Below are 24,078 nucleotides of genomic sequence, written 5' to 3'. Positions count from 1 at the left end.
GTTTATAGTGGTATGCTTCAGGGAGCACATAGAGGAGAACTTTTATTTGATAGAAACTTATACCATTTTACAAGCATTCGTTATTTTTGTAATTTAAACACACTTTTAACAAGAATACACGGGGTATGGTAAAGAAAAGGAAAGGAGAGGGGAAGGGAGGTGGAGAAAGAAAAGAAGAAGAAAAATGGTCTGCTTGAGGCAGAAGCCAAAGGCTGGATCAGAGTCACGACTGGTTGAGACATTCTGGTTACAGCTTTAGTGCTAGGTGCAGAGTTCCCCATGCCTTGCCAGAGAGAACTTCTGCCATATATATGTCGGCCTTACACAGAGTTCCTTCATATTTCCTCCAGTGTTCCAGGTGGGAGTGGGCGTTGGGGGAAGCCCAGCTCCATTGGATTAAGTTATCTTGGGATGGAGGGGTGCGGGCAGGGAGGTTCTGATCTCGTTCACGGTGGGAGAGCTGCCCAGTCCTCTGGAGCACTTTGCGGGGGGCGGGCGGGGGTGTCTCCTGGGTCCCAGGAGAGGAGGGGGCACATCCAGGACAAGCCCTAGGAAGCTTCCACACTACCAGGCAGGAAATGCTTCCAAGGGACCTGGGCATGCCCCCCTAAGAAGTCTAGACCATTTTGCATGGGAGGAATAAGGGAGGGCTCTGTCTATTATTGAAGAATCTTCCGAGCGGTTTCAATTTTCCTATTTCTCCAATGTCTCATGAGATACAGACTGCAGCAAGCAAAGGTTTGTTTTACTACCTTCTGTGCAAGAGTCCCCACAGGGCTACTTACATTTCTCCCCCAACCTAAAAGCTCAGTACTATGCATAGTAAAAAATCATATCCTTTTTTGGTAAGAGCTACATTATCAGAACACCAAGAGGAATGCTGCCTACTCTTTATGTGTAGCCAAGATATTCATTTAGCCAACCCACATTTCGGACTTTTTCAAAGGGTGAAAACCCTCCTTGTTCCTAACTTCCCTCACATCACTTCTGATGGGTAAAAACCTTATCGGCTCACAAAATGCATGCCCCAAGCAGCTTGCATTTCTAGAAAATCACCTCCTGTATAGAGAATGTTCTATGAATGTTTTCAAATTGCAAATGCTATATTGCTTCTATGTGTCTTCTGGGCTCCACCCAGACAAACACAGCTATTCCTGCTGGCAACTATGAATATGTAATATTGTCCCCACCTTATTAATACCTCTGCTAACAAAGTTCCTGCCAGCCAAGCACGTCCTTGTGACCCGTTCCCAGCACTATTTGCAACCCCACACTCACCCAATAGAACTGGATCTGCTATAAAGGAAGATGCCAGAAAGGACCCCCAAGAAGGTGGCTTACCTTTCTCATGGCTGCTTGCTGGTGGGGGTGGGAGTGGGGAGGTGACCGGTTTGGACTTGTCATAGTTGTTAAAGCTCTGGCTCCGTCGGTTGTTAGCAGTGGCTGACCCTCCGCGTGTTTTGGCCTCGCTGCCTGCAGCGGATACCCTCGCGGTAGGACCTGGAAGTCTAAAATGCAAAAGCAACAGAGTAATGGCTTCGGTCTCAGGAGAACAGCAGTACCTCAGAAGGTACTGCAGCCATGCAGGAGGTAAAAGAAACCATTCAAGACATCGGGTCGGTGGCGGTTTGCCAGTCCAAGGACTTACTGGAACCACCACAAACATCTAGGCTAGTAATGACCCCAGTAAAGTCCAAAAGCCAAGTGTCAGTAGTTTTCCTTTGAACACAGAGAGAAATATATGAATATGTCTGCTGATTAGAAATACAAAGCTCGGGAGTTCCCTGGTGTAATAGTGGTTAGGATCCTGGGCTTTCACTGCTGTGGCCCAGGTTCAATCCCTGGTCGGAGAACTGAGATCCCACAAGCCACACAGCGTGGCCAAAAAAAATACAAAGCTCATCTTCCTTTTTCTCTTGGATGAGTAATTTTACTTTTCAATAGGGCCAAACCATGTCATCTCTAATTCTATCAAGGGTAGAACATAAAGGCCTGTTAAGACTCTAAACTGTTAAACTTGTGTGTGCATCTCTTTTGACAGATACTGAAAATGGTTTTTGCCATAATCTAGGGATGTAAGTATCAAGAAAAAGATATAATTTATGATGGTCAGAAAGGAAACTGCTACCTCAGAACCCAACTCATCTGCAATGAAAAATTATGTACTGGATGGAAACATTTGTTCAGACATACATTTTCCTTCAACATCTGACAACCTGTCTCCATAGACATTACTCTGAGTCTGAAGCTCAGCTTCTCTGCACAGTAGATGGATAAAATCATACATTCTTTCTGTAAAATGAGCAGGAATTTGTTAGCCTAAAGACAAACACACACTTTCCCTTTAAATAAAACACTTCATTTTTGGGTGGTTTGGGAAATAAAGTCAGCAGACTAATCTTTGGTAATGTGTCTAAAGATATTATGGCCCATTCCCCAAAGAGTTAAGGCTATGACTCCGCAAATCAGAATTTTGGTTCAGGGACTACTACATGGACTCTTTCCAATCATTAAAGTTGAAAGATGAATAAATGATGAAATATTTAGTTATATCTTTCAGCTAAAACCCACTTAGCAGTGTTGAAAAGCCACTTGCACCTCAGCTGACCAGCATTAGATCTAGCGATAAGTCTGAATTTTCAACTCATAAAGCTTTCAGCCTTCTCTTTCCACACAAATCTCTAAGCACCAAAGAAGTCTGCAGTCTGGAAGCATTTTAGATAGAAGCAGGCAAACGCTTTAAACTTTTTCTTGTTGGCTGAGCAAGAAAAGATGGCTGGAGAGTAAACAGAGAACATGAGCTGGTGTGAGAGGACTGTAAGATTTATACAGTTAAGAAGAAACTGGCCCAGTTCCTCAACTGGGAGCTAGGAGAGAAGGAAGGCAGTGAGTTCTTCCCCCCAAAAGTGGCGGAGGGAAGGCCTCACTTCCCACTGCATTAGGAGGATTTGCCCCTCTGTTAATTTACCCCATCTTGTTTAGTGAAGATAGTCACCGCATGAAGACAGGCACAGAGTGGGGTGCAAAACCAGCAGTGCCAGTGCCTGTGTTTGCGGACCAGAGGTGGCCAGGTCAACTGATCAAGGAGGTCCAGCAATGGGATCTTGGTACCTCTCGGTTCTGCTTCCAATGCAAACAGCACCCTGCAAGCCCTCCAAGACGGACAATGTTACCCGAGGACTCACAGCCAATGGCAGAACTACTGCAGGTGCAGACATGGGGCTCCTCAGGGCTGGACTCTGCAGGAGTCTGTATGCCCACAGATAGGCCTGCAAAAGGATTATGGACATGTTCCAAAATGATGTCACAGCAACAGTTTTAAGTGGTGCAGGGTAACACAGGTGACAGTATTCTACTCCCGTGGCAAAGAACAGGGAAGCAAAAAGCAATGAGGAGGGAAAAGATGCGTTCCAACGAGGAGGGAAAAGTTTCTTGAGAGGCCCCACTGCCCTCACCTGGGACTGGACCACAGATTTTTCAGAGCAGCACAGGGCCTTTATAGAGGCAAGAAATCAAAGTATTGGATGGGATGGCCACAACCTTGAATGAGGTAGGCAATTTGGTCCTCTGTGAGGCAGTGTGGTACAATGGATAAAATATGAGCTTTTCCCATACAAATATGGACATGACATTGGGCCAGTCTTATGATCTGAGATTCACGTTCCGTATTTGTCACTTTGGAATAATAGTAAAGTACCCAATGGGATAGCTGTAAACTTGGAATGGGACTCAAGGTCCAGCCTGTTGTAAGTACTCAATGCATGCTGGTTCCCCTTATCAACCTTTCTGCTGAGCACAGATTCACAAAGGAATTGGACATTGTCATAAAGAAAACATGCTATGGTAGAAAAAAGAACCAGACAAATAAGGAAGGAATCAGGCAGATCTAGGTTAAAGCAGCAATAGAGAGCTGGACAAAAATCAACACACAAGAGTTGGAGATCAACATTTCCAAAGAGGCAAGACAGGTTTTGGCAGACAGGATTCATCACCTCCCTAAGGAACATTCGAGGAGAGAAACTGCTTCATCCAAGCATCTGTGACGAAGACCTTACACTTGGGGTACCTCTGAGCCATCTGTGGGGTCCAGACTGAAACATCCCCAGTCTTGGATTAACTGAGACGGCTCTGGTTTCCCAGGGGTGGTCACCATCAGATCCTCTTCCTTGAGTCAGAACCTAGAGGTGCTACTCTGATGGGAGTGACCCATCCTTCAAATGGCTACAGGTTGTACCAAGTTTTCTGAGACATGGAAGAGGTCTCGAAGGCCTTGAGGGCAGCTGACATGACAATAAGGGATGGTTGGCACATGTCGAGCCATCAAAAGCCACCATAAAGCTCAAGCCAACTCATGTCACCCTCTACCTCATCACCATTACACCCTAGTAAGGACAGCTCCCTTAACTTGACCAAATGGGAAAACTGGATGGAGACCAAGTAACTTCTTCCAAGTGTCAGAAGGAATCTATGTGAACACTGTGCTTTAAAACTTGGGTTCTGTTGCGGATGGGGTTGGACAGTTGCTTGCTCCAAAGCAAGCCTCCTCCATCCCTCTGAAATTTTCAGCAGTCTGCCTCACAAACAAAGGCCATGAATGAATGTGTGATGGATGGGAAGTAAGGTAAAAAAGCTTCGTTTGGATCCACCCAGGAGGGAACCAAAACATCCCTTGGGATGATGAGTCAATCCACAAACTGAATTAATTCAGACTGAATTGTGAATACAGGATTTCAAAGCCAAAGGTGACCACGAGATCCTAAAATACCTGAGCAATCCAGGTGAGGGACCTGGACTTCCCAAACTGAAGCAGGGATGTGCTATGTCTGTGTTTCTGAGTCCTTCCTTACCCCAACTCATATGTTGAGATTGTAATGCCCAATGTGATGGTATTAGGAGGGGGGGCCTTTGGGAGGTGATTAGGTCATTAGATAGAGCCCTCATGAGTGAGATTAATGCCCTTATAAACGAGGATCCAGAAGTCTAGCTTGCCTCTTCCACCACATGAGGACACAACGAGAAGTCAGCAGTCCGCAACCTGGAAGAGGGCCTTCACCAGAATCCGACCAGGCTGGCACCTTGATCTTGGACTTCCAGCCTCTAGAACTGTGAGCAATAAATTTCTGTTGCTTGTAAGTCACCCAGCCTGTGGTGTTTTATCATCGTGGCCCAAAAAGATTATCACAGGGTTCTAGCTCAATCTTATCTAGATCTTAAGGGGCTGATTGACCCTAGCTGACATCTCAATTACATACGCATTGATAAAAGAATATGAAAGGTCAGAAGTAATTCAAAGAAGAGAAATAATGACCTCGGAAGTTGTTGGAATGGTCAGGGAAGGTTCCAAATAAAAGCAACCCCAGAGCAAGATGTGGCATGTGGAAGGAGAATGTGAGTAGAGGGCAAGAAGGTAGGGGGCAGAGGTGTCATGCAGAGAGAAGGTTGTAAAAAAAAAAAAAGCACTGAAGAAAGAAAGGCCAGTGTGCGCTGGGGCTTGGGGGACAGCGTGGGAGGAAATGAGGCTGGAAAACCAGGCGGGGGCAGCCTTCAATGTCACACTATGAACCTTGGACTTGGTCCTGTCCTCCAGCAAGGAGGCATTCATTAGGGAAGCTGAGAACAGAGCTAGAGTTGAAAAGCAGAGCAGCTTCCAGGTCACAGTCACACAGGCCCCTGGCTAACATTCTGAAGTTCATTACTGTTAACATCCTTGTGCATCAGGAGAACTTCTCTCAAGCCCCAGCCTGCAAGTAGCTGCTGTCTGTCCCTTAGCATCATTCTGCTGCAGAGCTGGGTCTTGCTCATGTGGAACAGCTGCAGATACCAAAACAGCTGCTGCCCAGCGATGCCTGCCTCATCAAGAAAAAGCAGAGAGAGGAGAGTGCAGCAAGTCAACCTCGAATCATCTACACCCTGCATCATCCAGAGTGCCAGAAGGTTTCAACGGCTCCTTTGCAAGAGGGACTCTACTTCCCATGATCATCCCATGTCCAAACAACAGTTACAAAATGAGGGGACACAGATGTGTTCTCTGAAACACACACACGTTGCTTTTTTAAAAAATGAAGTTTAAGGGAAGAGGTGTAACAAAGAGGCAGAAGGAAAATCCTGCTGCTATGGGAGCTATGGTCAATTTCTCCAACATGTGCACAGCCGAGCAGGCAGGATGGTAAGACTGTTGTTCCTGGCACATAACCTGTGCGTGCGTCCCGGCTCCACGCGTTGTACGTGCTGATTGGAAGAAAGCCGTTCCTCTCCCCCAAACCACTTCAAAGGCTGGGAGCAGAAGATGGCCCTCCCAGGAAAGATGGCAGCTTGTGTGCACATGCTCAGGACCTTGGGGGTGGGGGGTGGGGCGGAGGTCATAATTGGAGATGCTTTTGCTAGACAAGATGATTAAATGCTGAACCTCTCAGCTCCATGGCATCTGCTTTTCAGCAGCTGGGCAGAGACGGCTGAACTACTGGCCACACTGATTCTTCTCCACGAGACGGTCGCATAGAGATCGACTCTGTGAGACTCGCTAGAGCTGGCCCAGATCAACCCAAACCACCAACATCACCCTATCAGCTAGTTATGGTGCACTGATTACATGCCAGGTTGCAAAGGACTGGAAATGACTTTATTTAGTCCACATAGCACTGTGAGTGAGGCAGGACTACCCCATTTTACCAGTAAGGAAACACAGGCTCATGGAGATTAAATAATTGGCCCAGGTAACATAGTAAGTGGTGAAAACGGGGTTTGTTAGGTTTGACTGTGAAGCTGCACTCTTCGTCACCATGCTTCAATGCCTCCCACAGGTAGAATAAGCCTAAATACCTGAGGCTCACCAGGGATGCCAAGAGGCAATACAGTGGTCAAAGGTGGAAATTCATGGAAACCCTTCATCCCTGTACCAGTTACCTCCATAAGCCCCTTCCCCGTAGATTCAAGATGAGGCTTCCCACCCTGCTCAACATCCTTGGTGCCTATCTAGGTGTTTGGCTCTGGCCGGTGTTCAATCAATGTTTGCACCTGAACAAGAGACCTATTTCCAAAGCTCTGGGAGAGGTATCCTGCTCAGCCAGAGGGGTAGGTAGGGCTGTTCCTTTTGGCAACCAGACTTTACTACTACCCCTGGTGGTGCCTGATCAGCTAAAATGTTTACCAAGACTGTGCTCAAGTCTAGGGGCGGGGAAGTGGGGGGGAGCCGAAGGCAAGGAGTGTTAGATGAATAATAAAATGAAGACCATCCCTTTGTCAGGCTCGTCAGAAACAAAATGTATCCAAAAGAAACTCTAGGTGACGGACAGGACCCTGATGGAAAGCCAGACCTTGGCTTCGGTCAACTTGGAAGCCCTGTGCCCAGCACGCCCTCAGGGCAGGGCAGACACGCCCTCATTCTTCAGTTCTTCCTCTCTTCCCCCCCAACCCCACTCCACCTCCTTCCATCATTTGGGACTGATAATAATAGATCATTCACGGGATGGGCATGTGCTTCCACTTAGATTCTTTCCCAACTAGTTCCTGTTTTCTCTCTCTTCCAGAAGTAAGCACATAGGGGGAACAAACACTAGATTTCAGGTTTCCTCCAAGCTCCCCACCCCCTTCCTTTCCTGTGTATGGACTTTGCATGACACTCAAAACACAAAAAATGGGATCCCAGGTTACCAGTGCAGTGGTGGGGAGAGGCTGTCTATCTGACTTGGGCCTCGTGCTGTTGGGAAAGCAGTCACTCTCTAGCAGGGTGCTATGGACTCATGTTTGTGTCCCCTGCTCCCCAAATACATATGCTGTCATCCCAGTGTGACGGTATCTGGAGATGGGGTCTCTGGGGGGTAATGAGGTCATGAAAGTGGAGCCCTTGTGATGGGGTTAGTGCCCTGGAAGAAGAGACAGAGACGGGAGAGCTTGCTTTCTCTCTGCTCTCCACCATGTGAGGACACAGGAAGAACACAGCCATCTGGAAAACGGGAAGAGGGCTCTCCAGAACACGACCATGTTGGCACCCTGATCTTGGATTTCCCAGCCTCCAGAACTGTGAGAAATAAATCTCCATTAAGTCACTCAGTCTATGGTGATGTGTAGTAGCAGCCTGAGCAGACTAAGACTCATCCTATGAGATGCAGTGATGAATGTAGGTCCTCCAGAACCAAGTCTGGGTAACATGCTGACTTGGTCTACAGAGAAGCAGCTGCCCTGTGGCTTCTCCCTGCACCCAGACGGATCCTGAGTTGGGCCTCCCCATGCATAAGCTTTTTAGAAAAGTTAACTGATTAGAAAAGGCACCCACCTGGAGCCTAAGAGCGTGGGGCAGCAAGCAGACGTTCTGTACCTATTTGTTGCATGAATACAGAGAGAAATGCAGTCTGGCCATCCCTTTACCTTTACGTGAGAATTCAATGAAAAAGAAATACCAGCCATAATGAGGAGGAGACTCTGTTTCTGTCAGGATGCTACAAGGGCAACATGAGGCAAAGGCCAGGAGGAATGGCTGAAACGTAAGATTTTAAAAAGCAGCCTCAACAACCACATAAGTACCAGAATTCAAGGAGGAGGAGGGGGCGGGGAGAGATGTAACATAGTGGTTAAAGTGAGGGTTCTGGGGTTAGATTACCTGGGCTCAAACCCTGGTCTTTCCACTTTCTGTGTGACTTTGATAACTTACCGAGAACTTCCTAAATTTTAGTTTCCTCATCTGTAAAATGGGGATAATAACATGACCTACCGCAAGAAGACCGATGTGAAGATTAAAAAAGATAATGTATTCAAATTGGCACATAATAAGCATTCAATAAAAGTTAGCTGTTGATACCTTTAAAACAGAGTAGATACAGGGACATAACTGGCGTTTGCCATACCCTGAAACAGGCCCTGACAGGATGCGGTAGATGCCAAACTGAGTCAAGAGAATTAGTAAGCAGCCCTAATTTTTATTTTCAGGGAACTGAGGTGATCTGTCCATGGTACACATGGTACACAAGAGCACCCAGAAATAAAAATGACACATTGCCTTATTGCCTTGTCTCCTCTGAACAACTGGATTCATGCTTCAGGTCTTTAAAACTCAAGAGAAAACCAATCCCACATTAGTAATTTTAATGACAGCACCAATAACAAAAAGCATAACACACATAAATGAGATGCAGGTGAGGTGGGATCAGGGCCAGGACAGAGCAGGGAGCCAAACTCATCATAAAACTACTATGGAAAACCACCTACAAACTCACCTCTCTAAATCAGAATGGACTTTGATGTCCAAGCAATCAAAGACAAAAAAATCAATGAAATGCAGAAACAATATGTACAACTCAACTTCACTTACAGATCACACACACACACACACACACACACACCCCTTCAACAACCCCATGGCCACTCTCAACTCTCCAACACTGGGTCATCAGCCAAAGCATGTTTGGTTTTCCCAAACTGCAAACATGACATGGGGAGGGGGACCAAAAGGAAACGCAGCCAGAACAAAAGGAACGAGGGGCTGGGTTGAAACCATGCTTCGCGGGACGCGGAGAAAGTCTAACCTAGAGATCTTTTTCTGACCCAGAGTGAAGCGGATGATTTTGCTTTGTGATGAGTCCTTGGAAGATGCACTGCATGATAGGAAAGAAAAAAGTGGAAGAGATGAGTGAGGGGAGAGAAGATGCATTAGACACACAAATAAATAACAGGAGTCCTGTGACAATGCGAATGCCCCTGGGTTTCCCTCTGCCCGCTTTTTCTACAATATGCAGCCTTCTTTCTAGGTCTGATTTGATAAATTTCCAACATGAAGAAATTGCTATCGAGATTATCTAAGAACTTTTGTGGTTTTCTTTTTTTTTTTTCTTAACTCCAAATCTCTTTTCTGGTATCAGTCACTATAAGGCCTTCTTCCACAATGACACTGAAGCCAGGGGTCTCGGACAAGTAAACTTTGTAACGTTCTAAAGTATTCAGATGTTTCTATTTTGCATGCTTGTTCTACCAGGGTGGTTTTTCGATGAATGTCCTGAATAGCCCATAAAGTTGACCCTAAACAAGGGTGGAGATGTTTTCAAGTTTTGCTGGTCTTGGGAATTTTTGCTCTCCGTGGTATACGCAATGATCATTTCAAGTCTTCCGAACTTGCTACATTCTGGGCTTTGAACCATAAATTTATGAATATGAAGAATCATGGTTGGACTTAATAAAAGGTTAAACTTATTTACTGCCTTATGAAAGACAGAAATATTTATCTTTCTTGCATCCATACATCTTATGCCACATTCGTAAAAGGATATGAGGTGAGAAATACAATGTTAGTGTCATTAAACTTAGGAAGTGAAGGAAGAGACAGAAGTGAATGAATTAAAAAAAGTAATTGTTTGGATTTTTTTCTAGAAAGCTAAATATTGATAATATGTAAGGTAGACACAGATGGAGAGGAATTTCATGAGGTGAAATATGGATCAAGTTCTCAGCCATCACGTAAATTAATGAGAAGAGCTGCAGGTAAAAGTGGGTCTCCATTCGGCGGCCATCACAGAGGAGTTGCTGTGATTCCTTCATGCCGGTATCTCAAATTTCCTTGCTCAGCTTCCACAACTCTCTTATTAACAAACACTACGGAAAAGCTGTAAAGTTTTAGTATTTGCTATCCTGAGAGGTACTGTATTTAGGCATGTTTGTATCTGGCAGAGTTCTAATGAAGGATCAACACAAACCTGGTATTTGGGGGTTGCATCAACATTTGACGTTAACGATCAAGGGTCTGAACCATTATCCTTGGGACTTTGGTTATCGAAGTCAGAATTTGGGGATAGAAATACAATGAAACAAAGCCAGGGAAGCGATTTTACTACTCTTAAATTTACAGCCAGAGCATGAGCATGGAGTATCACATCTCTAGACCTTGAGAACAAGATTATCCTCTGGAAGTAAAATTAGAAACTATCAGTATATAATGGATAAAACAAATCATCTGCGAAAGTAACCCAATATGGGCCAAATAAGGGATGAATGAGGACATACAGCAACTCCAGAGCCAGTTTGTGTCACCACATTGCAGGGTCAGGGGGCCATGATGGCAGGAACTACTCTGGAAAAAATGGATATAAAAACCCGGCTTAAGTGAGTTTGGCTCGTCTTTAGGTAAAGCATTTATTTTTTATTTTTAAAAATTTCTGGCTACCTCGCGTGGCATGCAGGGTCCTAGTTTCCCATCCCGGGATGGAACCCCTGCCCCCTGCAGTAGAAGAGCAGAGTCAGTCTCAACCACTGGACTGCCAGGGAAGTCCCCCTAGGTAAAGCGTTTATTAATAGTAGGATGTTTTTTCTTACTGGGAGATGGGTGTCCTGACTGTAACATCTGGTTCTTTTTTTTTTTTACGATTTTAATTAATTAATTAATTAATTAATTTTTGGCTGTGTTGGGTCTTCGTTGCTGCACGAGGGCTTTCTCTAGTTGCAGCAAGCAGGAGCTACTCTTTGTTGTGCTGCACGGGCTTCTCATTGCAGTGGCTTCTCTTGTTGCAGAGCACAGGCTCTAGGCGCGTGGGCTTCAGTAGTTGTGGCACATGGGCTCAGCAGTTGTGGTGCATGGGCTTAGTTGCTCTGCGGCATGTGGGATCTTCCCGGACCAGGGCTCGAACCCATGTCCCCTGCATTGGCAGGCAGATTCTCAACCTCTGCGCCACCAGGGAAGTCACCATCTGGTTCTTCTGAGAAGACAAATGCTTACTATGGAAACGGATGCCTCAGGCTAGCATAGCTCAGTGACAAAAGCCCAGTGTTTCTCAACACATGTTCCTTGGAACGCTATGCAATGAGATGCTCTATAAAATAAGAGTTCTGTGGCTCAGTTTGAGAATGCTTTCTACGCTGCCTTCTGAAGATTCCCAGTACACATGTGTTCCTCCCCCCACCCTAACCTCCACCCCCCGCCCCCCGGCTTCCTTATCTCAAGAAATGCCACCATTTTCCTAACCGCTCAAGCCAGAAATCTCGGCTTTATCTGTGATTCCTCTCTCCCTCACTCTAGATAGTCCATCTACTATCAATTCCTCTCTCCCTCACTCTAGACAGTCAATCTACTAGATAGTAGTTCTGTTGGCTCATCCTCCAAAATATCCTGAACTGGTCCATCTCCATGTTTGCTCTACCACCTTGATCGAAGCCACTGTCATCTAGAGGACCACGGAAGCCTCTTAGCTAGGGTCTTTCCTTCTATTCTTGACCCTCCCACAGTCTTATTCTCCAGAGAGGAACAAAAGTGACTAAAAAAACAAACAAACAAAAAAAAACTGTAAATCAAATCAAGTCTCTCTCCTGCTCAAGACTCTCCAATGGCTTGATACCTTTAGAATGAAATATCCACTCTTTAGCCTGTAGAGCCATCACTGTGACCTCACTTCAAGGGCCATGGGACTACAGAACTCTAGGGGCCACCGGTCAGCCCTCTTTGCTTATAGGCTGCCTTTCACTTCACACCCCCTTCACCCACTGAACTCCAGCCACACTAGCCTTCTTTCTGCTCCTCCAAGCTGCCAAGCTTACCCCTACCACAGGGCCTTTGCACCGGCTGCTCCCGCTACCTGATCTGTTCTACACCTGCATGGACAGCTCCCTGTCATTCATATTTCCACTTTGGTGTCATGTCCTCAGAGAAAGCCTCCCATCAACCCAACCTAAATTATCAACCAGGTCCCTCTGATCCCATTATCTTATTGTACTACCACCATCGGATTATTTCTCTTCCCCTTTTGTTTGCCTGCCCTCCTCCAGTAGAAAGTAGAGAGCAGGCACCTTAGCTATCTCATTCACCCTTGAGCCCCCCAGTGCCTAGGACAGTGCCGGGCACACAGAAGGCATTCAAACACTAACTGGATAAATGAATGCATATTGGCCGATTCAAGGATCTGAGTAGACCCTGCAGTAACAGTTACACAACTTAACCCAGAGGATTTCCCAATTTTTTCCCCCATAGAACCCTTCCCCTGCATGTTACCATCCAGGGAATAAGCACTCTGCAAAATGCAGTGTGGGAAATGATGTCCTGATCATTTAATCATCCAGGTCCATCGGGGATCTCCGAGCAGAGAATGGCTCCCACCCAGGTGGTTCTTCAAGGCAAAGGTGCAGAGGCTGGCTGCCTGGCTGCCTGTTTCTCACTGCTAGTGCAGGCTTTCCTACTAGCCCACACATTTCCATAATGGGGACTGGATATAATTAGATAATCAGTTAGGGGCTCTGATTTATATCACACCTATCAGTGCTGGTTTTAACACCATCACAATTGGGAAACAGCGCTTCTCCTGCGGAAAAAAAGCTGTAACCATCTATAAGGCAGCTGCTTTGTTTGAACCACTTTGTGCTTTGCCTAACTACAATGGCCTACTAAGGGTATGACGGTGTGTGAGAAAACCTACGATTATTAATGCTGGTGCTTCGGGGAACTGGAAAGAAAAAGCCATTACTCTTTAGCATATGTTCAATGAAATCAAGCAGTCAATTCGATCAGTGGCCTTTAGGTTTGATAGCTAAAGGTTTATGGCTTAAAAAAAAAAAAAGAAATTATGGTGGACTTTTCTCCAGAACTTTACTATGAGTCAAAAACTTTCTAGTTCCTAATCTCCTCCTTCTTTTGTCATGAAAACAAATGTTTTACGAGGTGATCTTCTGCAGATCACCTGTTTAGGAATGCACCTATACACTGTAACAGAGTAGATGGTAACTGCCCCAGCGTTCTGCTAGCGTTATCATTCTGTGGCGAGTCCCTCTGGCAAGCGTGGGTCCCTCTGGAAACAACAAACAAAATCTAGGTCCTAATCCAAAAAGCAGAGGGCCACAGCTGACACTGCTACCCGGTCTCTAAGGTCAACAAAAGTCAGTCACATTTAATGGTAACTGCTCCCCATGAGAGTATGCCGGCCCCCTCAGGGAAGGGGGAATGCCTCTTCCCCTGCTAAAAACCACTGGCCATCTTTCGTCTGTGTTCTCAGTATTTCTCTTCTGGCAAAGCAGAGGCATCTGCTGGAGAACTTTTGCTTCCACTAAGGGAAATTACTTGCACATATAACACTGAACACCCAGCTTGTAGGCAGACACGCAAAAGAAATTTGAAGTCTATTTTAGGGGCTGTTGATTGCCTACGAACGTGTGCGTGGGTAATAGGCCAGAGTTCAGGCAGGAGCAGCTAATCAGCTCTGGCTGCTGGCGATTCTGATCTATAAAAGTACACATCTCCGCCAGGCACATCCATTTCAAGGTCACGCTAATTCCCCACTAACTACCGGCAGTTCTCAGCACCGAAGAAGCGCAAATGACACACACGTCCGGCACAGGCTAGAATGTGGTCAGTGGGGCAGAAGACCTCTGAAAAAAAAGCAGAAGTATCATTTGGCGAGGAGAGCCCACCTGGACTGCATCTCAGCTTGTGCTTTGGACGGCTGGTGCGGCGCTGGCTGGTGAGGCTGGCACGGGGCTTGGGGAGCGGCGGGCACCTGTTGCTGAGGAGCGCCAGCCTGGCACTGGGAGGGGGCCCCGGCCGCCGGGGACACGGAGGGCAGCAGTGGCGAGGGGAGGTGCGGCTTCTGGGGCTGCTGCTGCTGCTTGTACCGGGAGAGGCTGAAGAAGAGGCCTAGAATGGCCTTGAGGTTTCCATTCCTGATCTCTGCAAGACAGTGAAGAGACTCTGGTTAGAGGAGGAAGCCTTTCTGGGGAGCCCTGTCTCGCACCCTTTCAAGAGGCTGCTTCAGCCCTCGCATGAGTTTTAATCCCTCTAGGATATGACAGATTTCCTGAACACTTAATTGGTGTCCCAGTCAATTAAAATCAGGCCTAAACCACAAAGAAATTAGTTGATTCTCCCCACTGGGATTAGAGTGGATACCCGAGGCAAGCGGCAACTGGGATGTCTGGTGAGTGCCAGGGGGAAATTCTCAGGAAGGACACAACCGAAAAAGACAGAGTCCCGAGCAAGACTGTGCTTGTTCAGGACACAGAGCAAGCCGTCCAGGGACAGAGGCACCGCGGGAAACTCACCGGTCTCCACGCGGCCCTGCCCAATCCGTGCTCTGCGCTTCAAGCCACCCGGAGTGAGCCAGTGGCTGCCGACCCACTCCAAAACCCTCGCCCTGCTTCGCCCAATCATCCTGCCCTCAGATGGCTCTGTGTCTCTCTTGCCTGTTGAATAAATAACTTGAACTTGGGGTGGGCGTGGGAATAGGAGATAGGGGTTGTTTCCATAAAGAACTCACACAAAAATTCTCCTATATTAAAAGAAATTTGTGCAGAGTGGGGCTAAGAAAATTTTTTATTCCAGACGTAATTTTTCCGATGTTAAAAAACGCATTTGCCTCGAGCCATGCATTAAGTGCTGCAGAGAAGGAATAAAATATTTATTCACAGGCAGAGACTGTGGATGCAAGGGTGTTTCCCCTTGGGCAATCCCTCTTTTCTGCAGTTCTTTTAACACCAGATGCTGATGGCCAGGGTCTAAACTGACCCTGAGGGTAAAGTAATAGGGCCACCCAGCACGGGGGACAGAGAAGAAGGAACCTAGGGGCTCCCTCTGCTTTGCTTCTACCCTTAGGCAGAATTTCTTTTTCTGAACTGGCAAGGGGGTTAGAGGGAGTGGGGTTGGAGGAAGGGAAGCCCCCCCTCCCCTGTGTGGGTAACACACACCTCCAGGTTAGCCCCAGGCTGGGCAAGAGGATGCTGACAAAGGAACCAGAGTTTCCTCCAAGGACCAGTTGAGGGGCAGAAGGCATGAATGGGGTTCTTTCAGAAACAAGCCCCATTCCCTGCACGCCTGTCAATGCCCTGGGGTGTGATCCTGCTGATTAGGTCAGGCTGAATTACTTCCTGTTGGAGAGTTCCTCTTTCCAGCCTCTGAAGAAACTGACAATACAAACTACTAAAATCCAACTTTCACCCTCTGCTTTGGAAGCTAGCATGTGCTGATTGTGGGACAAAACCGTCAGGAGCCCAGCTTTCGGAAAACCAAAGCCATGAGTTGCAGTCTGTACTCTACCACTTACTAGCTGTGCAACCCTGGACAAGTCACTTAATCTCTCTGGGCCTCAAATGACAATATTGACACAGCTTGCCCCATCACACAAGGTTGTTTTGCAGATCAAACCAGAGCAGAGATGTGAAAGCACAACTGTAAACAGTCACGTCCTTCACTGGTCTTGGTTACTGTATGACCACAGCAGCCTCAGAATCCTGTAGGAGATTCCCATGCAGTTCCGGTTTCATGCCTTAAAAATTATGGTTTTTTACCATGTGACCTTATAATTTATCATGCAAATTACATCATTTTTGAGAGTGGGAGGGAGAAGTTCTTGATTACATTAGGAAAACAGGTGTAAGCCAGGGCTGACTTGGACAAGTCAAGATGCTCGTAAACCACTGTGTGCAGTGCAGGGAGCACAGAAAGTGTCCCCAGATGTGGGAAAGTCCCCCAGTTTCTTTGGGTGGCTCAGCTTTAACCCTTCAGCTCTGCTTCCTTCTCCATCCTAAGGAAACCAGAGGAGAACACACCTGCGGCCCGTTCCGCTTCTGCTTCTAAATGTTCTGACAAGGACACCAATGTCACAGAGCGTGAGGCTTGGCTGGGATGATTCAGTTTATAGATTGAGTTTTTGTAAGATTCAACCTGAGTCTCAGTGTTCTTCTTTAAGATGGGCATCTTCCTCATGGGCAGATGGAGGGTAAAGGGACACACCCCTGGGCCCTCGGCTGGACGGTGACGGGAGGCAGGACAGAATCAAGAGCTGGCGTGCAGGTGACGACCTGTTAAGGAACTCGGGAAAGCAATTTCCCCTCAAAATTGAATCCCTTGAAGGGTGCAAACAGAGCTATAATCATGACAGATGAAATCTGTGTAAGATTTTTGTGCCTTTTATAGAGTTACTACTAATTAGTATATATCAAGAGAAGCTTTTTACATACATGATCCCGTTTAATCCCTACAACCTGGAAAATGAGGCCTATTATCTCCCTTTTACTTAAGGGGAAACAGAGGCTCAGAAATGTCTGAAACCTCTGCAAGGTAATAAATGCTGGAGCTGGGATTTGAATCGAGGTTTTTCCAGCTCAAAGCCCAGGCTCCCAACATGGTGTAACCAGGCTTACTTACATACCCATCATGGGTCGTGTATTGAAAAGCACACCAGAGAATGTTTTATTTAAGTTAGCTCATGGCCATGTAAGTATTCTTTATTCTCCTTCTAGAAGTATCCTTGTATTATGGGATGTGTCAAATATCCCATAATACATTTTTTTAAAGCCATGCAAGAAAAACAAAGGAGGGAAGAACTAGCAATTCAGCATATCCAAGGGCTCAGGGGTTGCCCCCTGCAAAAAGCAGGCATATCCACATCGGGACCCCCTTAACCTACCTGCCCAGCCCAGGGCAGATGAATGGAGCTGGCTCCGTCATATTCTCTCCCTGCTGTGGATGTTCAGTCATTTATTGTTCATAACTGTTCTGTTATTCCTGAAAACATCTTTTTGTGACACAGCGCAGTGCTCCCATAAATACACTTTTTCTTAGGAGGAAGTATTTTTGTTATAAAGATCACTGATTGTTAGAGCCACAGAGACTTGGGTTTGAATCTCTCTAGTCCATCATTTATGGACTTCAAAGTTTTTCCAAGAGTCAACCTCTCTGAGCCTCAGTTTTCTTCTTTAAAACTGGCATATGTGTGCCACACCTTCCCTACAGGGATGCTATGAGAATTAACAGACGGTTAATGAGAAAATAAGGGCAACGCACCTAGGACATGGCCTGACTCTGTATTTCCCTTTTTGGTTCAGAAAATACCGTCGTTGTACCTGTGGCCCCCTCAGAACTCAGCACAGAGCTCTTCAACTACGAGAAGACTAAGAAGCCCTTCTTCCTGCACATCCCCTCCAGGCCACAGTCACAGGCGTCAAAAAGAAAATCAACCATGATAATCTCATTTTACAGAAAACTCAATGGTCATCTTTTTAAAACAAACAAACAAACAAACAAACCAGCTCTACTGAGATATAGTTTATATCCATAAAGTCAAGTGTGTGATGATTTTTAGTAAGTTTAGTAAATTCTAGTTTTAGAATATTTCCATCACCCTAAAAAGTGCTCATCTGCAGTCAATTCCCAAACCCATTCCCCCAGGCAACCTCTAATCTGTTGTTTCTATTGATCTGCCTATTCTGGGCATTTCCCCATAAATGGCAATCATGGGATGTGCAGTCTTTTGCATCTGGCTTCTTCCACGGAGCGTGATGTTTTTAAGGTTCATCCAGGTGAGAGCGTTATCACTAGTTTGTTTCTTTATATTGCTGGGTATTATCCCATTACATGGATAGACTACATTTTATCCACTCACTAGTTGGCGGACGTTTGGACTGTTTCATTTTCTTTTCAGAACACAGGACTCAAGCGTGGTGAATGCTCTGTTTGGGATCGAGCCACACAGTTTATGCCATGGGTGGTCCAAAATAGCTAGAATTGTGTTCTCTTCCTATTTCCAAATGGCATTTTTCTGTGTGCCACGAGGCCTGGTAAGTCGGCTCCACAGGCTGTCTAAAAACAAAATCCACCAGCCCACAAAAATGTTCCCCTCATGACATTTCCCGAGGCTTTGGAAAAAGAACATCATTCTGTTTCTGATCAACTATCCTCACCCTCCTGATTTGTAGAGAAGGAAATAACTGTAGACCTAGAGACATATGGCTTGTTCAAGGAGACATGAGCTAGGCTGGTATCTAAACCAGCATGAGAACCCTATTCTTCTTTCTCTCCTATGGCTGCCCCCATGTAAACTGAAGAATAAACTACACGGGCCAATAGTCCAATTTCCACTAGAATTCAGTATGGCGTTCATTCTGAACCTCCTTGGGTTCTGACTGCTCTCCATACCTACTGGCTGGCGCTAATCTGCATGGATGCTTTAGGGGGATGTTCGGCAAGAAGGGAGGATAATAGAGTTATTTTCTTTCAACATTGTTTAAAAGAAACCTCAGGCCTGCTTTAGTAAGGCACAATCATTGGAATAATCTAATACAAAGAAACCTGCTTTGTAGGAAAGGGATTGGGAGCCGAAGGGAGGGCTGCCTCAGACCGCAGTCTCAGAATTCTTATTCAATCCCCTTAAGCCACGGTGTAAGGTCACCCGGCTGGTTCGGGACTGTGGATTCTGTGGCATTACTCCTCCAGCTGGGCCGTCTACATCACCCACATTCAGCATGTAACTTTCCACCCCACTCTGGCAGCCCTTCTGTGTACTGCTCAGCAAAGCCCCTCAGTGACTCTGCCCACAGGGGAAGTGGATGCAGGGGTGGGAACAGAGCCAACAGGGCCCCCTGCTGGTGAAGGAGAGAAATGGCCCCACTCACCGCCAAACTCAGGTGACGTGGGTAGGAGGAGATGGAGACAATCTACGTGTTGCTTTTACCCTAACGGTCCAGAAAAACCTCCTGCTTTCTGGCTCAGGATGAAAGGAGGAGAAAGCTCAGCATCAGGTCTCTGGCCATCAGGGCAGCAAACCCAGGTCTGAACTAATCAAGTCAGCAACCGATTTCACTCCTAAAGCATATACTCCCTGTTAGAGTCACCTGGAAGCATCTTCCTGCCTCTGTTTCTCCAACCTGCAAGACGGATAAAAAGCTAGTCCTTTGTTCCCATCATATTACCTATGCCTCAAATTCTATCTAAATTTCCCTTCACCTTCCTTTTCCGATTGTTGAAAGCCTATTCAACTTGTAAAACCCAGGAGAAACATCACCGTCTCTGAGAAGCCCCTGCCTGTCCCAGGCAGAGCTGATCGTAGCCTTCTTTGGGCACCACTGGACCCTGTACATACCACCAGCACAGCTCTCTTATTAATTGGAATTTAAAGCTAGTTTTGTATGACTGACGTGACTTTCCGTGTACCCCGGTGCCTAGCACTGTGCCTGGCATATAGGATGTGCCCGGCAAATGCGTGCTTAACTAAATAGGATATGTCTTCACCTCCAGACCTCCGCTTCCCCATTACGGGAGGATGGGCTCAGGGCCAGGTAGCACAAACCCCAGGTGTTCTCAAAACTCCCAGGGATAAAGGCCATTCCTCCTCACAGGAACAGGTTTACAGATGGTTGTGACAGGTGGAGTGAGGGGTTGAAGTGATCTAAAAAATCACCCCGGGGAAGGCTGAGGCCCAAGCTCACAGGACTCTGGCAAGTCTCCAGGAGCAAGCGAATGGGTCCGATCTTGGGGAACACGCAGGGGACAGGAAAAGCCCCAAACCAGCAGCATCTCCACGGGCCTCACCTGGGCCTGCAGCCCCTGCTCGCAGGCATCAGCTGTCTGTGCCCTGGAACAAAGGCTCCCTGTGGCTCTCTCGCAGGCAGGCCAGGGCAGGGCCTGAGCTGCTGAGATGCTTCAAGGACAGGTGCACACACCCTCCCGGGTTCCAAACCTGGCTTTAGTCACTGGGAAAGGGTGGAGATGTGCCTATGAGGCTTTCCAACCACTGATTTTTTTTTTTTTTTAAATCAGAGGAGGAGCCTCAGGGCAATCAATCATCTTCAAAAGGAAAACAAATAGCATTAAAATTACATGATTTCTTTAAACACTATAATGATTTTCTAGCAGTTATGGGGGTGGTTAGAAGTGTAGACAGTGGTGAGCAGTATAAAATACCAGGACTTGAATCAGCAGATTTGAGTAGCTTGACCACTGCTGACTCTGTAGGCCTCCCTTTTGCCACATGGAACAATCTCTTTGGGCCGTAGTCTCCTCATCTGTAAGATGGGGTAATACGAATACTGATCTCGGAAGGTTGCTGTGGGTTTTTAAATAGGATATAAACTAAAATGTGTATAACACTTAGCCCAGGGACTGTACCTGGTGGGTCCTCGATACATGATTTCCACTCCTATAACTTAACAGTATGTCAAATGGAGGTACTTCTTGTAGCCCTGAAATTGTGAATAAGGCCCATTTGAGGAAAACAGGCTCTAAGTACCCTTGCTTTGTAAGTTCAAGGAATTGACAGAAGTTGGGACCAGTCACCCTCCCACAAGACTGCACTAGTCCAGAATCAGTCTTACAACCAAAGACCATCATCACCAGCCTCTACCCACCGTGCCCAAAATCAGTATAAGAAGATCCAGATGAGAGAATGTCATTGAGGGTGGGTGTGGGTGGTCATGATTGATGATCACAGAGACAGGATATCTCCCCCCCTCACCAAGGAGCAAGACAGTGGGGTCCTTGCACTCCTTGAAGTCGAGGGAGTAGAGGCTTCAAGAGAATCACTCCAGGTGGTGGTGCTGGTGTTCTAGTGCCCAGCTGGGACACCTGCTTAGCAGGGACCTGGCAGATCTGCCTGTTTGCCACCTAAGCTGGGGGGAAAGAGCTGGAGAGAGATTGTATGGTGGGGACTTCCAGGTGACAGGAGGCCTGTTCCATCACTACAAGTGGAAGACAGAGCCCACACATTCCTGCTGCTCTATGGTGGGTAACGCAGGGATTGTGAGACTGAGGCCTACGGCCTTACCAGGACCACCTTAGTGTGGGGACGGAGAGAGGCCTGAATCAGGGGGATGGAATGTGACTTCTACCAGCTGGGGGTGAGCTGGAGGAGTGGTCAAATCTCACAAGAGACTACCGAGGCCCTGGGAGCAGCATGGGAGTGAGTGCCGGTCAGCAGGGCATGCAGAGACCCCCACTGGGGACAGCAGAAATGATGGTCCACCAAGAGGAGGGCAGCAACTTCACCACCAGCAGAACTCTGCTGCCTCTGCTGCTGCCCCAATCCTGGAGGCTCAGGCACAGGAACGAGGGAAGGGAAAGGAAATCAAGTCATCACATCCCCCAGCCCCCCTCAACCTTCCAAAGCCACCTGCACGGAGGGGCACCGGGGAAAAGAGCTTTGAGTCTGAGACTGAAGTTTAAAAATGAACAAGGCTGAGTCTTAAGTATTGACATAAATCTGTTCTAATAACTGCACAAGGCTGAAGAGAATGGGTTCTGGCCCAGATATCGTTAAATGAGTCTCAACCAAGCAGGAAAGATGGGGGTCAACATAGCACAGGTGTGGGCAGTTACTGAAAAACTTACTTCATGGTTATACCCCACTGACTGATTCCTCAACACACTGGTTCCAGTCTGCTCTTCTCTGCTCAGACTCACAAGGGCCACATCCCACCATCGACCAAGGGGGCTGGGGCTGAGTCTGTCTGCACGATATGCCTTCACGGGCTGCCCAGCATCTTCCGAGACAGCGTTCCAGCCAACAAAGGTTCTAGATCTTTTTTGATTTCTCTCACCCGTACATGGCACGCCCACATTTTATCCATCTGCCTTCCCCAAAGACACCATGAACAGGAGCTCCGAAGTCACACAGACCTGGGTTCCAATCCTGGCCCTGCCACTCACTCACTGCGGGCTTCATAACTTATTTCAGGGAAAATTTCCTCATCTGTAAACTCAGCATATTATAAATTCCAACGTCAGTTGTGAGAGCTGGAGCTGATGCAGATAAAAGCCTTAAAAGCACAGTTGGTACTTATTCATTCAACAAATATTTGTTGAGTAGATTCTCTATGCCTTAAGGTATAGAGAAGATGGGGCAGGGGAGAGACAGGACAGGCAGAAGGCAGGACAATGGGTAGATAGATGGCGGGGTGGCCAGGGTCACCTCCAGGCCACATGAGATGAAGCTGGCCTACAGGGTCTGCATCTCCTGGAGCCCTTTCTGCTAAGCGTGACTTGTAGAAGAGACGCCCCTGCTGGTGCTCTGCTGTGGGTGGGGTGCACAGGCCCGGGATCCAATCATGCCCAGGACCTAGGAGGAATGTGTGCCTGCCACCTCCACCAGCACGAGAACTCTCTACCAGGAGGAAGCAATGTGCTCCTTGGAATAGAAATTTGCATCTCCCTACCTCTCCATGGAAACACCAACACCAACCCCTCACGCCCCAGCGATGCGCAGGCCACATGCCATTCAGCCTAGATCTCATCCCCCGTGGAGGAGGGCCCATAGCCCAGAGCAAAGGAATCCCCCACGGACCCTTCTCTCAGAGCTGAGATTAAGGCTGACCACCGAAAGCTGCCTCAGAGACCTCTGGAAGCAGTGTGACCGTGTCTGACCCGGGGCAGCCCCAGCCTGTTAGAGGTCCCACTTGGGGAATTCCGTGCAGACATGAGACACCAATAGCGGCCGCCCACCCGCAACACTGGAAGAGACTACAGCCCAGAAACACAGCCAGGAAAACCAAGCTTTCACCACACAGCAGAGCAAAGGCAAGGAACAGGCCCCCAAAGGATCACGCTTGCAAACTTACGCTCCACTGGGCTGCGTCCTTCCGCAACGCTCCCCGCCTCCCCAACCCTAACTACCAGAGTCAATGCTAACCAGCAACTCTGCAAAACGCGACCAGGATAGGGAAAGGTGGTGTCATCTGAGGCCCACACTGCTCTACCTGTTCTGGGAAAACTGGAGGAGGTGCAGCCTAATGAGTTTGGGAGGATACCGGGGCCTATGGCTGCTCTGGAGCTAGCAGCTGCTTGTATTTACAAACAGGAGAGAGACAGAGCAAGTTTCCAGAGTGAGCTGTTGCCCGAGGAGGCTAAGAATTCAGACCGGCCATCTCCAGACCAACACCTAATGAACAGCGAACCACCAGCAAACGCTAATGTGCTAATTAGCCACCAAATTGGAGTTAATTAAAAACTAATCACGATGTCAAAATGGAGCACCTCGTTAATAAATCACGTGCTTTTTTTGGGGGGGGAGCTAGGAAAAGTGCTGCTTCTTCTAATAAAATTAAGAGATAAGGATTAGGCATTTTTCCCTGGGAACTTGCACAGTTTAAATATGCTCTGTGGTTAAGTGTTCTCTCTCCCACAGATAAGGCTTGGCTTGATAATTAACTAAACTGCCGGTCGCGTGAATCAAATCGGTGTTGTTTGATGAAGCCCTTCTCAAAGAGAAGCAGCTCTGTCTTTACTGCTCCCTCCGTGTCTTGCCGACAAGGCTGGCACGGTTGGATTGGCACTCTCAGAGAGATTCTTTAGGTTGTCAAAAAGTTGGCATCCTCAAGTGTAGACAAGCATTGAGTGGCCTCAAAGCCAGAAAGAGA

At 47.2% G+C, this 24,078-nt stretch overlaps 1 protein-coding gene across 6 annotated transcripts in view; it reads right to left on the bottom strand.

Annotated features, from left to right (window-relative positions):
- NAV2 (neuron navigator 2) overlaps window positions 1–24,078 on the bottom strand; it is a 746,877-nt gene that overhangs the window by 210,753 nt on the left and 512,046 nt on the right. For all 6 annotated transcript variants that reach the window (XR_011075520.1, XM_068556818.1, XM_068556813.1 and 3 more), the window contains exons 5-6: window positions 14,371–14,626; window positions 1,342–1,508 (exon numbers count right to left, since the gene is read on the bottom strand). Coding sequence is in view for 5 of the 6 variants with exons in the window: in XM_068556818.1 (XP_068412919.1) it covers window positions 1,342–1,508; window positions 14,371–14,626 (423 nt within the window). In the remaining variant the exon portion in view is untranslated. The remainder of the gene's footprint in view (window positions 1–1,341; window positions 1,509–14,370; window positions 14,627–24,078) is intronic.

Source organism: Eschrichtius robustus, chromosome 11 (assembly GCF_028021215.1).
Source record: "Eschrichtius robustus isolate mEscRob2 chromosome 11, mEscRob2.pri, whole genome shotgun sequence".
Classification (NCBI taxonomy): Eukaryota; Metazoa; Chordata; class Mammalia; order Artiodactyla; family Eschrichtiidae; genus Eschrichtius; species Eschrichtius robustus.
Note: the sequence above shows the minus strand (reverse complement) of the source record. Positions and strands in the feature narration are given on the sequence as shown.